At 39.7% G+C, this 16,014-nt stretch overlaps 1 protein-coding gene across 1 annotated transcript in view; it reads left to right on the top strand.

Moving 5' to 3' along the window:
* The window catches only part of Cacna2d3 (calcium voltage-gated channel auxiliary subunit alpha2delta 3), a 929,381-nt gene that overhangs the window by 378,432 nt on the left and 534,935 nt on the right, over positions 1–16,014 (top strand). The window contains exon 5 of the mRNA XM_048355814.1: positions 9,432–9,594. Coding sequence (XP_048211771.1) covers positions 9,432–9,594 — 163 coding nt within the window. The remainder of the gene's footprint in view (positions 1–9,431; positions 9,595–16,014) is intronic.

Raw genomic sequence — 16,014 nt, 5'->3', positions numbered from 1 at the left:
ATGATCTCTTTTCCTTCTCTGGAGAATTGTAACTAATGCTATCATTTAGAGTGGGCACTGGGTTGGTTTCTGACCATGTGTTCTGGATCCAGCCCTCAGACTGGGTTTTGTTTTGTTTTGTTGGGGTTTTTTTTGGCCAGTCCTGGGGCTTGGACTCAGGCCTGAGCACTATCCCTGGCTTCTTTTTGCTCAAGGCTAGCACTCTACCACTTGAGCCACAGGGCCACTTCTGGCCATTTTCTATATATGTGGTGCTGAGGAATTGAACCCAGAGATTCATGTATATGAGGCGAGCACTTTTACCACTAGGCCATATTCCCAGCCCCTCAGACTGGGTTTTGTAAGTTGTGTCTGTCAAGTTCAGGGGCAAGCTGGTGTGGGGAGAAGTGCAGACTGACCTCTCAGTTCATGGTACATTGGCTGTCTCTTCACCAAGGTATCAGAAATAGAGGCCTCTCAAGGCAGAATTAGATTTCTAAGCCACAATGAGTTGAGTATCTATTCCCTATCTATGAAGCCAGATAATTTGCAGTGCTGCCTGGAGATTACCTTATGAAACTTACTGGGAGGCAGGAACAGTATGTACACAGCATCAAGCAGAAGGGGAGGCCACTCTTGTAGACCCTGTGTCTCAGCCTAGACTGAACATTGGAAATGAATCCTTATACTTGGGCCCTGCCCAGGGATTTAGATTTAATTGTGCTAAGGTTTTGCCAGAGATGAGAAGCGCAGTTTCCAGACATCGTAGTAGAGCAGATTAGGTAGCTCTCACATGGAAAGAGTAAAAGAGGGAATGAAGGACAGGGTTTAGGAAAACCAGAGCTTGCAGGCTATCTCCTGCCAGTGGCCTCTTTTGTAAATAAAGTTTTTTTGGAACATAGGCACACCCATTTGTTTATGTATTATACTTGGCTACTTTCACTAAAAAAGCTAAATTGAATGTAACAACATAGTCTGTCTGGCTTGAAAATCCTAAAATATTCACTATTTGTCTCTTTACAGAAAAAGTTTGCCAACCCTTGAACTGAAGAGTGATGAGTTTTAAGGACGTGGGTGGTGTGGGAGAGGCTGGGTCACAATTAAGAGAATGGATTCATTTCCTCTGGTGGAGATACTGCCTCAGAAGCTTTCTCAACACTTACAGGTCTCACTATCCATGGGTTACTGAGGGCACACAGACTCTTCTCACCATCTAGTGATATGTCCTGTTGGGCCTGAAGCTGGATACTGTGGCATCCCTGTCAGAACTGAAAATTAGGACTTTTTGTGACAGTGGTGTGATGGGAGTGCGAGGGCCGGGGGGGGGTGGGGAATAGGGACTACACAGGTCAATGGGACACCCAACTGGCCTCTGGGGAAGCTGCAGGATGTCACTGAACTCCAGCATGGTTCTCTTCATCTTACACTGATGGCACAGACCATCCATTTTGTGCACTTCTTGAGTAACCTTTACTCCATGCTTTGGATGCACTTCTTAGTCCACAATTGTGATAGAGCCCACAGAGCAGTATGTCTGCTTGCTTTCTCTGTCCAGTCTCATGAGAGTCATGATGATGTGCTCTTCCCACACAATGAGTGACTCGTTCTGGCTACAGACAGGCCTGTGGAGCAACAGGTCCTGGAAGAGGCTTATTCACCAAGCAGCTCAATAACAAGTCCTTTTTAGATATTGTGCAGGGGATGCAATGGTGAGTGAACCATTCCTTGTGTATAGATAAAATAGTTAACTAAGACATGTAATGAAACTCCCATGTATCCTTAGATGGATGGCAACTTCACAGCTAAATTTGGGAACTGTTGCTTTTAATACCTCCAATCTCATTTGTCTTTAGAATAAACGGAAATCTCTGAGATGTCCTGAAATGAAGAAACTTGTTGGCTTTTTCTTTGCTTCCTATATCTTAAGCTTGGTTCATCTCAGAAATGTTTCTTTTTCAGTGTCCTGTGGGGTGACTTACGTCTCACATATTATACATGAACATTTTGTTATGGGATTCAACTGAGAAGGACTATACTTGAGACTGCAAAAATAAGCAATGGTTGCCCCATGGCTTATGATGGTTGTGATTTCTAGTCATGTGGAGTATCACTTTTATAGTTTGTTTTATAATGTGCATGTTAGTCTAGAACTGAAAAGCTGGGAGTGGAGCTGTGGCTCAAGTGGTAGAGCATTAGCCTTGAGGGGATTAAAAATAAAGGCTCAGGAACAGTGCTTAGCTGAGTTCCAGCTCCAGGACTAGCACACGCACAGACACACAGATGCACAGACACACACATACATACAGATTCTATACATGATTGGTACAAGTGACATCTTTTTTTCTAAATATTTTCAGCTCTGGTTGGTTGAATCCATGGATGTCAAATTCATGAGTATGGATAGTCAACTATGTAAGAGTTAGCTGGGAATATTTTCTAAATGCATTTTATCATGTTAATAATATTTCTCCCATTTCTAACTTCCCAAGAATTTTTATGGTGAGACAAATTGAATTCTGTCAAATATTTCTCTGTCTTGATTTGGTAATAGGATGTTTTTCTTTGTTCTGTTAATGTAGTGAGTTATCGTCAATAATTTTTCAAAGGAAAGCTGACCTTCAGTTTCTAGGATAAATATAACCTAGTCATGATGTATTGTCCTTTTAATTATAGGTGGATTTGATTCAGTAGTTTGATTTGATGCATCTGTGCTCATGAAAAATATTGGGATGTAATTTTTAAAATGTTCTCATTTGTTATCAGTGTCAGGTTTATCATTCGCTCATTAAAAAAGTTAAGAAATATTCTATCCTCGAATTTTCTGGAACTCTATGTAAGATTATTTGTATTTCATCCTCATATATTTGGTATAATTCAATAACGTAGGCCTCTCAACCTAGAGTTCTTGTTTTAGCATGAATATTAATTGTGAAATCAGTTTCTTTTGTATATGTATGGCTGGTCATGTTTGGCATTTTTTTCTTGTGTACTTTTGGTCATTTCTATTTTTTAAGGAGTTTGTTTAGTTATATCATTGGGAAGAAGTGATATTTTGGTTCATGGTTTCAAAAATGTTAGTTGGGGCTGGGGATATGGCCTAGTGGCAAGAGTGCTTGCCTCGTATACATGAGGCCCTGGGTTCGATTCCCCAGCACCACATATACAGAAAATGGCCAGAAGTGGTGCTGTGGCTCAAGTGGCAGAGTGCTAGCCTTGAGCAAAAAGAAGCCAGGGACAGTGCTCAGGCCCCGAGTCCAAGGCCCAGGACTGGCAAAAAAAAAAAAAAAAAAAAATGTTAGTAGATGGTCATACAGACCTGTTGTTTTGGGCCTGTGGTAGGAGGATGTGATGGTGGAGAAGTGTTTAACTAATGGAGGCAGAGAAGCCATTAGGGATTTGGGCTTAGAGATTAGGGATTAGCAACTCCGTCAAGGGCACAACTTCAGAAATCTAATTTCCTCCCAATAGGCCCTAACTCTTAAATGTGTGCTATCTCTCTATAGCACCATAGGCTGGTGATAAAGTCTTTTAGCATGTGGGCTTTGGGTGAACATTTTCAAGCCAGAGGATCAGACTATCTGGAGTTTTAAATTTTGATTAATTAGTTTTAAAAAAGTCTGATACATTTCCTTAAACAGCTTAGAGTTTAAGGAAGACCATTCATCTTGAATTTTTCTTCTTTTCTATTCTAACCAATTGATTCTAAAATTTTCCATGGGTTGTGCTTTAGCTGCATTTCAGAAAAATTGATAGTTTTTACTGTGATTAGTTTTAAAATGTTCCCCAGTTTTTCTACATAATTTTGTTCTTTAACACATGAAATACTAAGAAATATATATTCAATCTTCAACTTCTTAGGACTTTGCTAGATTTCATATTTTAATAGGTATCTAGCTATCTTTGACATTTTTTAGTACTAGGATTTGAACTTAATATCTTGTGCTTACTAAGAAAGAGCTCTATCACTTAAACTATAACCCAGTCCGCTTGCATTGGTTATTTTTTTCAGTTATGGTTTTGTGTGTGTGTGTTTTTTCATTTGGTTTTGTTGTTTGTTTTTCTCCTCCAAGGCTGGCCTGGACTACAGTTCTTCTACTGTATGCCTCCTGTTGGGATGGCATATGTATGCCACCATGTCTATGTCTGTTAACTTTTTACCCAGGCTAGCCTTGGCCTGTGATTTCTCCCCAGTCCTGACTCCAAGTAGCTACAATTATAGGAATGGGCCATTATACCCACCCCTCATTGATGATTTCACTATCATTTATTGACTTATTATTATCAGAGAACATTTTAGGCATATTTAGACATCATGTATTTATTGAAACCTTTTTGATAGTCCATTATATTATTGGTTTCCCATTTTCAATTCATTGGTTTTTGCTTTCCAAATCAAAAGAAATGTTATTTCACTTTTTCTGCTTATTTTGCATTTAATATGCTTATGTTTTAGTTTTCTCAAGCAAAGCTTAGATGATAGATTCTAACTCTTTTTTTCTTTAGTATGACATTTATTTAAGGCTATGGATTTCCCTTGAAGCATTGCTTTTACTTCAGACCACAAATTTTCATCAGTTATATTTTCATTTAAAAGTTCCCAGGAGACTTCCTTTGATCCAGTTATTGTTTAGAAGTATATTGTTTAATCTCCTAATATTTGGGGATCTCTCAACTGTTTTTGTGGTATTGACTTCTAATTTAATTTGTTTATGGTTTATGTTATTCTGCCTTATGGCCCCAATTTGTGGTATGTTTTGGTGACTGTTCCATGCAAGCATCTTCACAAGGTTGAGAAAAACAGAATATCTTTTCTCTTATTGGATATTATATTCTATAAATATCAACTAATTCAGTTAAACTATATTCCTATCAAATTTTTACCTACTAAGTCTGTTAATAACTAATGAAAAAGTATTGAAATCTACAATGTAACAATGGGTTTATCTGTTTCTCCTTGCAGTTCTGTTGGTCTTTACTTCATATATATTAATAATCTTTTGTTAGTTTTGTACACATTGAGTGTTGTTATATCTTCATGGAAACTTTATCTTCTTTGATTGAGTAATACCCTGATTGAGTAATTTCCCTGATAAGTTTTCTTTGTCTGAAATTAATATAGCTACTCCAGGTTTCTTAGATTTGTGTTAGCATTGCATATCTTTCTCTTCCCTTTGCTATGTGTACATACTACATATGCCTTTATGTTTAAGATCAAATTTAATTTCCTTTTAGTATGAAGGATTGAACCTAAGGCTTCACACATGCTAAGCAAGCACTCTACCACTTAGTTTATGCCATCAGCTCTTTTGTTTTTGAGACAGGGTTTACTCTTTTCTGCTTATTTCCCTTGCACTTTTTTCTCTTTACTCTGGGTCTCCTAAGGATTTGTGTACCTTATAAAACTTAATTTTCTTTATTCTCAGTATATAATCTATGCTTCCTTTTAAAATTATTTTGTTTTTCTCAAATTTGCAGTATACTTTTGCAGTCTTCAAGTTCACTTTTTAAAAATTTTTATTGTCAAACTGATGTACAGAGAGGATACAGTTTCATACGTTAGGCAATGGATACTTTTCTTGTAGTGTTTGTTACTTCCTCCCTCATTCCCCCCTTCCCCTCCTCTTTTCCCTTCCCCCCCATGAGTTGTTCAGTTCATTTACACCAAACAGTTTTGCAAGTATGGCTTTTGTAGTCATTTGTCTTTTTTACCCTGTGTCTCTCAATTTTGGTATTCCCTTTCCGTTTCCTAGTTCTAATACCAGTATACTCGGTTTCCAATGTACTCAGATAAGATACAGAGATAGTGCAGGTACAACCACAGGTAGGGGATACAAGAAGATTATCAATAATAGACGCTACGGCTACACATAGTACGTTGGAAGTAGTTACAACAATGATATAACAATCGTTTCCATAACATGGAGTTCATTTCACTTAGCATCATCTTCTCTGTTCATAAGGGTATAGCTATAGGACTCTTGTGATCCTCTGCTGTGACTTGCCTAAACCTGTGCTAATTATTTCCTATGAGGGAGACCATAGAGTCCATGTTTCTTTGGGTCTGGCTCACTTCACTTAGTATAATTTTTCCAAGTCCTTCCATTTCCTTACGAATGGGGCAATGTCATTCTTTCTGATAGAGGCATAAAATTCCATGTGTATATGTACCACATTTTCCTGATCCATTCTTCTAATGAGGGGCATCTGGGTTGGTTCCATATTCAAGCTATGACAAATTGTGCTGCAATGAACATTGTTGTGCTGGTGGCTTTCGTGTGTTCTTGTTTGTGATCTTTTGGGTAGATGCCCAAAAGTGGGGCTGCTGGTAGCTCTATGTTTAACCTTCTGAGGAATCTCCATACCACTTTCCAGAGTGGCTGAACCAGTTTACATTCCCACCAACAATGAAGTAGGGTTCTCTTTTGGCTACATCCCCTCCAACATTTGTTATTGTTAGTTTTCTTGATATAGGACATAAGAAAGATGGCAACAAACAGTACAAGAAATGTATCCAATGCCCAACGTATGATACTGTAACCTCTCTGTACGTCAGTTTGATAATAAAAATTTGAGAAAATAAAATAAAATAAATTAAAAAAAACAATTAAAAAAAAAAAAGAAAGAAAGATAGCCTCTTTAACAAATGGTGCTGGCAAAACTGATTCAACACATGCAACAAACTAAAACTAGATCCTTATATATCACCCTGCACAAAAATCAATTCCAAATGGATCAAAGACCTCCAAATCAAAACAGATACCCTGAAAACACTAAAGGAAGGAGTAGAAGAAACACTTGGGCTCCTTGGCACAGGACAGAACTTCCTTAACAACGACCCAGAAATGCTACAAACCAAAGAAAAGATGGACAAACGGGACTGCATCAAACTGCAGAGCTTCTGCATGGCAAAGAACATAGCTCATAAGATAAACAGAAAGCACACAGATTGGGAAAAGATCTTTACCGGCCATACAACGGACAAAGGCCTCATATCTAAAATATATGCAGAACTAAAAAAATTACATTCCTCCAAAACAAAACCACAAAGAACCAATAACCCCCACAACCAACAAATGGGCTAAAGACTTAACAAGAGACTTGTCTGATGAGGAAATGAGAATGGCCAAGAGACATATGAAAAAGTGCTCTACATCACTGGCCATAAAAGAAATGCAAATCAAAACAACATTGAGCTTCCATCTCAAGTTTACTTTTTTTTTTTTTTTTTGGCCAGTCCTGGGGCTTGGACTCAGGGCCTGAGCACTGTCCCTGGCTTCTTCTTGCTCAAGGCTAGCACTCTGCCACTTGAGCCACAGCGTCCCTTCTGACCATTTTGTGTATATGTGGTGCTGGGGAATCGAACCCAGGGCCTCATGTATACGAGGCAAGCACTCTTGCCACTAGGCCATATCCCCAGCCCCTCAAGTTTACTTTTGAGACCAATAACGTCACTTGCAAATTCACTGAATCACTTCATAAATAGTGAAGGTATCTTTTAAGTGTCATAGCCTATTTGTGCTGCTATGACAGAATACCTGACACTGAATAATTTATAAAGAACAGAAATTTGTTTTCTCAAACATTGGGAGGCTTAAAGATAAAGGTGTCAACAAGTTGGATGTTTAGTGGGAACTTCTCTTTTTTAAAGATGGTGCCTTGATGCTGTATCTTCTGATTACTGGTGGAAGGTAGAAAGCAAAAGGGGCAGATTCCCTCTGTCAAGCCCTTTTATACTTGAGCCTCAACTGAGGAAGGAGCCCTCCTCATACCTTGTAATGGCTCCATCTCTTAATGCTATCCATTGGCCACACCTCAGTTCTGAAAGAAACACCTTCAAGCCATGACTAGAGTATTTCCAATTCTTCACTCTAATGCCCTCTATAGTTTGTGAATATGGTTTGTAATCACCCAGTAATGTGTTGCACTTATTTTGAGCAAGTGTTATATGTTCGGTTAATTAAGAATAAGAGAAGTTGCTATTTTATCTTCTGAATACAAAATTTAAAACTGGCCAGATGCTGCTGGCTCATGTCTGTAATCCTAATGACTCAGGAGGCTGAGATCTGAGAATTGGGTGAGCAGAAAAGTCATGAGACTTTCACTTCCAATTAACTAGCAAAAAGCTGGAAATGGATGGTTCATGTGGTACAGGACTGGTCTTGAGAGAAAAAGCCAAGCAAGAGCATGAGTTCCTGAGTTAAAGTCCCACTACTGTGACCCCTTCCCTGAATCAAACTAAAAAAATCTTAGCCTATTTTTCCCCATTAGGTTAGTACTTTGAACAGTTCATTCTTTCTCTTTTTGCTTTAGTTTCTGAAGAGGACTCTGATTTAATACTGGTTCCTACTTTTCTATAGGGAAGATTTCCCTCCCCCAAGCTTTAAAACAATCCTTATCATAGTAAATATGGTTCCCTTTAAATAATTGTTGTAGGGATGATGTACAGAGAGGTTACAGTTACGTAAGTCAGATAATGAGTACATTTGTTTTTGAAGTATCAACCCCCCTCATTTTATCCCAGTTTTTCTCCTCTTGACTCTCCCCCAAGTTGTATAGTTCATTTCCAATATAGTGTCTAGTGAATATCACTGTTGAATTGGTTCACCCTTTGTTCCACTTTTTCTGTACTTCTCTTCCCCTCCTCAAATCAGATAAACTTATATACAAGACAAAGGGTACAGAAATAATAAACAACAACAACCAGGGACAAAAGGGAATACACCAAAGAGGGGGAAAAAAAGAACTGCAAGCAATACAATAGAGAAAAAAAACTATAGTTCTTCTAATGTCCTAGTTCATTCCAGATATACCTGTCATTGGCTATATTGCCATATCACAGTTTTATGAGGGCACAGATACTGGAAATGGTGTGTCTGAATCTCACTCTGCTTGCCTTGTCTGATCCTTGGCAGGATACACACATTCTCTGTACCTTAGTTTCTTAATTTGTGAAGTTGGAACTCTCATAATAATATTACTTAATGAGATTATTTGTAAAATCAAGTGGATTATCATATGAAAAGCTTAGAATAATTTCTAGAATAAAGTAAATTTTCTATTTACATGAGATAATGATTAGGTATAGGTACTTATTATTTTTGGTGATTTTCATCATTCTTCCATTTAAATGGGAGCTGCATGTGGGAAGGTACTGTTTTCAAAATATAAGGAATTTTAAAGTGTTTTAGGGCAGTTTTCTCCATATTCAGATAAGGAGGTTCATTGGTGGCTTTTCAAGAATACTGAATGACATTGACAAATAGTTTTATAATGTCACATCTGTGCAGATGTATCTATAGATAGCATAAAGTCATAAAGAGAATACTTGAATAGATCAGCCTCCATTAGAGTGGGGGGGGGGCAGCACATGGCACTTGTCCAAGTCTTTCTGAGTTCCCAGCCTTCCTCCCTAAGCCTAAGCCATTGTAACCTTTTCTGACTTTCTCTTCCAGTATGAATACTTCAATGCTGTGCTGATAAATGAAAGGGACAAAGATGGAAATTTTTTGGAGCTGGGAAAGGAATTCATCTTAGCTCCAAATGACCATTTTAATAATTTGCCTGTGAACATCAGTCTGAGTGATGTCCAAGTACCAACCAACATGTACAATAAAGGTAAGATACCCAGCTACTGATCCTTTTAGAGGGTGATAAGTCCAAGCGCTTGTGGACAAGAACTGGTTGGTTTGCAGTGTAGTATTCTTCACTGTTTTGAGAAAGCTGAGTTTGCCACCTAGATGGGTGAAGCAATACCTGTTCTGCTTGGAGACTGAGCTGATGTTTCTATGCTTGTTGTTTGCACTGAGCCCTCTAGCATGTACTACAGAAGCCAGCAAACTTTCTGCCAAGGGTCAAATAGTATCTCAGGTTCCGACTGCCATGCATTCTCTGTTGCAAAACAAAAAACAAACAAACAAACAAAAAAAAAACCCAAGCCATAGACCATGCAAATCAGTAACCATGACTGTGTTCTAGTTGCACTTTATCTACAAAGAGATGGCTGGATTCAACTTGCAGGCTCTTTTATGATTTTTTTTAAGGGTGAGGAAGTTCCTGGAATTGCAAAAGCAGCAACTGTGGTCTTTACTCTGAGTACAAAGCAGGAACTCCAACATAGCTCTGTTTCCAGGCATGCATCCTTCAAATCCAGCTTTAATGTAAACACTTGGAGTTCTTTTCCCCAAATTCCCATCTGCACAAAGGAGTTAGTATTTCACTGTTTAAGACCTGGGCTCTGGCACTGATGGTCTCTGGCTAGATCCTCATCTTCGCCTGTTTTTAGCTGTGATCCAAAGAGCATCACCTCTCCTTCCCTGATTAGGATGGGAAGAATATTCAAGTCTGACTGGCATGGCTATCAGAACTTGGTAGGAGAGTGTGTTAAGTTATTCCAAGCTTTTTTCACTCCCATCATTGATGATTTGCAATACATTTTTGTAAAGTAAGTCCTGGAAGGCTACTAAACACAAAGCCATCCTTTGAGATAAGTGAGTTAGAAAATCATCATGTATTTATAGTAAGACTCCACCACAATATCTGTCATCAAATTAGCAAAGATACCAGGGGCCAATTTGCATTGTAGCATTCCATTTCTAAATTATTTGTAGATGTGCAATAGTCATGAGCCAAAGCTGTGGGTCTTGCTCTTCTTTGCTCTTCCCCAAGAGGGAAGAGCCTTCCTTTTCTTGAGCCTTCCTTTTCCTCTGTATAAAATAGGCATAAGAATACCTTCCTCTTTTCAAGGCTAATAAAAGGGTATGGGATAATATGTGAGAAACCTTTGCCACAGCAGTTGCACATAAAAAATACTCTGTAAACTTGGAGATGTCTGTGTTACTATTAGAAAATATCACAAATATTTATTGGATTGTCCTAGGTCACTGTTTAAGTTATTCTTTCAGTGATGAAAGTGATTCCAACTCACTGTCTCTGAAATAATTTTCTTGTGTCTGTTCTTTGTGACTGGATGCCCAGTATTTTCCTTTTCTGGTTTGCCTGTCACCTACCTTTCAAAGTCAGCCTCTGTTCCTTATTTTTCCTAACAGTTTTTGCGTCTCATAGTAAACCAAACATAGCCCTTCTTTCAGGGAATACACAGCTTAGTGTGGAACAGACAGGTAATGAGATAATTAGAATACCAGATGTCATATTACAGCCACTATTATTGAAACCCAGGAGACAGGGGAAATGCCCAGGGATGGACCTGCCACTTGCTCATGTGGTCAGCACCACAAATAGATCTTTTCGGCTTCTCTTCTTTAGAGAAGTGGTATCAGTTAGAACTACCTTTAGAGGACATTGGGCAGGCACAGGCCATGTCCTTGGACATGAACTGTACTTTGGATTCTTGCTTAGGGAATAAATAGAGCTAAGCCTTAGAGGGTTGTACCCAGCAATATTCAGTGGGGTTTATTGTGCCAGGATGATCTTGTTAGCTGATGAAGACTTGAATGAAACTGCTGGAAGAAAGCTATCTTTTCAACGTTGAATACATTCTTATCAGGAGATGAAAAATTAACAACCTTTTACAGAATAATTCAGTATAAAATAATTCAGAATGATCCTTTAAAATATGACAGCTATTCCAAGGTTGCTTGAACCATTAACACCATTATAAAGATTTAATTGCACCTTGAGCTTTAAAGACATAATTGCACCTTTCAATAGTAGCAATGCATAAGTGATCCAAGCTACCTTTCAGCAGAATCCTAATAGCCAGGGCCATCACTTGAGCGATGGGAGGTAATAATATTTAAAGTCACCCTTGGTTGTCCTCCTGAGACCTGCTTGTCATCACCTACCCAGACTCAGCCATTGTTCCCCCCAGTCTGCAGCACATAGACCAGGGTCAGCCAGGCTGTGAGTAGCTGCCCAAGGGAAGGGAGAGGGGACTTTAGGAAAATTCCTGTCTCCACTCTATCTAATTCAAACCAGGCCCAAATAGTCTTTCTTTCTTTTCAAGCTGCAAAAATACATTTCATGTTTAGAAGGCCCTCCAGCTCAGATCTAGTTATTGATGACATGTACTCCAAACATATGCTCAAATCTTGGTCACTGGCTTTGCTGTTTTCAGGGCAGATCTTCTAGGAACAAAGGAACACAGAACAAGGTTGTCTGGGAGCTTTCTGTCACCGCCACTGACAGAGGATTCAGAAACAAAGCTAAATATGAAATTTACACACACACACACACACACACACACATACACACCCACACCTATAGCTGCATCTGTACCCATATATCTATCATACTGTATTATATGATTGTGTATATCTGTGTATGTGTATTTTTGTATGTGTGTGGATGCATAAAATAAAAACCCCTGAACCAGAAAAAATTTTAAAATGCTACTCTTAAATCAATTATTTTATTTCCATTTTCCTCTTCTGCTTCCTCTCCCTTGGCCCCCACCACTTCTGCTCAGGGAGAATGTCTTCCTTCTTTCTGTCATGTCCATGGTTTCCACTGCCTTTCCCACTGCATACTTATCCACAGGCCTGATTTTATAAAGCAGCAAGTCCACTCTCCTTCCTTCCTCCAGCCTTTGGTTATGTAAGTGGCTTTGGTCTCTGCCTTTGTTCCAGCTCTAGCCTGTCTTAGGAGTGCATTGCTTTCAATCCTTCCTTCTTCACATGGAGTTCTCTGAGGACTGGGAGCTGCTGAGTCAGCCTAGTGTGCCCCTTTGTCCTAAGCCCCCACTCTTTACATAATGGGTTTTCCACAGATGTCTGTGCCTCCAGGACATGAAAAACCAACCAGCACTGTAGTGTTCCCATGGTGCTAGCAAGCAACAGAAATACTCCCACACTGATTGAAATGCAAAACTAAGTTTTTGAAAATATATTGGGTAGCTCATATACTCTCTAAGAAAGAAAAATGCTTAGAAAGTAGGGACAGAGGCTGGGGACCAGACCAGCTAAGGAGCGACTCATAGCACCATTGTTTGCCCCACCAGCACATCTGTAATGAAATAAAACATCAGTACCTCATTTTCACAACTATATATTGGAGTTTTTAAGTGTAGAGACCTGTAGAGGTCACTATATTAAAAACTGAATACATAAATGGAGCCAGGCACATGGGGGTCCCTATGGTTTGACTATATATATACAACCCTCAGATTTCATATTGTTGACACCTGATCATAGGGAGATAATATTAGAAGACAGTGGAACTCAGGTGCTTGAATGTATGCTCAGAGGAGGCTGTGAAGCCTGTAGGATAGGTTGGGTCCTCACAAGCTGCAGGCACAGGCAGTCCTCTGCCAGAAGCCAAAGAGGCAGCCATGGCACCTGGGAATGCTGTCCAGGTAGTGAGAAGCTGTCCAGATGTGAGGACCATTGGAAAGTTGATAGAGGCCATGAGGAAGGGGACAACACAGCCATGAGCTTTGTTAGGAAGAAATCTGCTGCAGAGACCTGGGGCCTACCCTCACTGAAGAAGAGAGAGAAAGAGGAGGAGGCCCAGATCTCATCTGGGGAAAACCCAATGGAAAGGAGTGTATCTGGCTTAGGACTGTTGATGGGAACCCTAGGATCTGGGGCCCTGGAGAGCCAGTGCCAGTGAGTATGTTAACATTTAGAGATGGATCCCCAGCATGATATCTGTGACATGGTAGATGCACAGTACAAACTTAGATGAACAAATAATGCAGCTTACTATTCAAGCCATCTTTTCACTCTATTCTTGCATAGATAAAGAAATGACACAGAAAGTGACCCAGTCTTATTCTTCCTGTTGCTTAGCAACAAAGGGCATCAGGGAGGAGTGGACTGCTCCAGCGGAGGTGAAGGAGAGGTATGAATTGCAGGGCATAGACTAGGCCATTCCTTTATCTAAGCAGAATGCCCAGTCAGAGGAACAATGGGCTGTAAGCCTGTGCTGTGCTTGGGGCCCCAGCCCCTATAAATGAAAACAGCTTCAGAAAAAGGAAGATCCGTAACCATTGTCGAAGAAGCTGAGGAACTCATCTGCCTGTCACAGTCTAATAAGTTCTTTTGGAAAGCCCAGGAACAGAGCAAAGGTGTGCTGAGGTAGAATTGGGGCCCTGCTTAGGGGCTGAGTACACATGATGCTGTAGGATGGCAGGATTGCTGGGTTTGGATTTGTCACATGTCTCAACCTATTTTTCAAACGTTGAGTTTGATAAAAAGCAAAAATGGTTTTGCCAAGCACTTTTCCCCTTAATTGCATGTGTATATTTTAAGGGAAATTTAATCCATATGTTTCTGATTTGTTTACGCAGAAATCATTAAAATGTTGTTTTCTAAGAGCCATTTGATGTGCAAGAAGCCTCACAAAGCTTTTTAAAAGCTGTTTGAAATATTTGTTTCTCTTTTTTTTTTTTTTTTTGCATGTGTGTATGAGGGAAGGAGAGTAACTGTTCTGACCCCACGATGTCAGAAACAAATTTCAACTCTAAATGCTCTGTTTTTGCCTTGGGATTCTGAGCTGAAGCATCTGTAGGCTTGAGTCTTTGTTCCTGTTTGTCTCTCAGCACTAACTGAATGTAAAGGGATATGGCCCCGAGTTGGAATTGGAAGTCAAGATCAGGGGCCTCAGGCCGGTCACAGTGGCTCCTATCTGTAATTCATGTCAGGAAGAGCACAGTGGGTCAGCCAGGACAAAAATATTTGAGGCCTCAGGTCAACCCAATGAAAACTGGGTACAGTGATATTTACCTCTCACCCCATCAAGGCAGGAAGCTTAAGTAGAAAATCATAATGTGGGCTGGCCCAGGCACAAACACAAAGCTCTGTTAGAAACACTACTAAAGCAGAATTGGTAGAGGCATGACTCAGTAGTGGAGAACTTATTTAACAAAATCTTAAGTTTAAACTGCAGTATTACAATTTAAAAAAAGAAAGAAGAAAAAATATCAAGGAACTTGGGCCAGAGTATAGTACTTTGAGTATAAAGGAACACAACCAAGATCTTCATCCCATGGCTTATTGATGATCACAAACTTCTCCAAGGTTTTGTGTGTTTCGCCAAGCTGTCATATGTCATTTCGCATTTCAGGACCTCTTACTTCATCAGAGTGAGTGCAGCACTCTAAGGTGTGTGACAACACAAACACACACACACACAGATACACAGACACACAGACACACACGCACACACACCAGGTAGTGCTATTAATGAATGCCTCAGTTGTCACTCTGAAGTATTCATGATCAGTCTCTTCTCATTTGGAGAGTCTATTTACGTCACACAGTAACTACCTCTGCTGATAAAACACTCCGAGTGGCTGTGTTCCAGTTTTATTGATAATTTCATCTCCTTTCTATGTATGTCCACATGTACAGCACAAATGTGGTATACATAGTGTGTGTGTGTGTGTGTGTGTATGCATATGTTTGTGTTTGCATTTTCAGAAGTGGTACATGGGGAAGATGGGTATCACATGGTCTTTCCTTCCCCTTAGTACTATACTTTGGCTTGTATTTTGCCTAGAAGTCATACTGGAATGAATGGACAGATGAATGGCTGGTTGGATGCATGGAAGCCATGCAGCCTCTTTGTGCCTATATCCCAAAGGTTTCGGTCAGTAATATAATACATGAGCCACGCCTTTTGGTATCTCAAATGTTCCATAACTCCTATTTTAATGTTGGATCCAGGGAAATGGGGCAAAACTCGAAGGTATCATTTTAGCAGCCAGTTATTTATTCCCAGTAGGTCAGTGGGAAGGGAAAGTCTCTCAAAAAAACCATTCCTGCCTCTCATCCTCTCTCATACTGGCCACTGCCTGCGTACACTTTGTCATTGCTATCTTAGACTATTGTGAGACTATTTTCCAGAACCATCAGTGAGTCTTGGAAGAACAGCAAGCCTTCTGTTATGTGAGTACCACCTTGGAGGACTGGGAAAACCATTTAACATTTGGAGCCCCTGAAATGTATGAAGTGTCATGTTAAGCATTAAGGAATTAGAGGTACAGTACCCAGGACAGTGCCTGGCACACAGAGGCTCTTGATCTGTGCTGTCTCCCTGTACAAACCTGCTTCTATGACTGTAGAACTACAACGTCCC

This window comes from Perognathus longimembris, chromosome 10 (genome assembly GCF_023159225.1).
Source record: "Perognathus longimembris pacificus isolate PPM17 chromosome 10, ASM2315922v1, whole genome shotgun sequence".
In the NCBI taxonomy this organism is placed as follows: Eukaryota; Metazoa; Chordata; class Mammalia; order Rodentia; family Heteromyidae; genus Perognathus; species Perognathus longimembris.
Note: the sequence above shows the minus strand (reverse complement) of the source record. Positions and strands in the feature narration are given on the sequence as shown.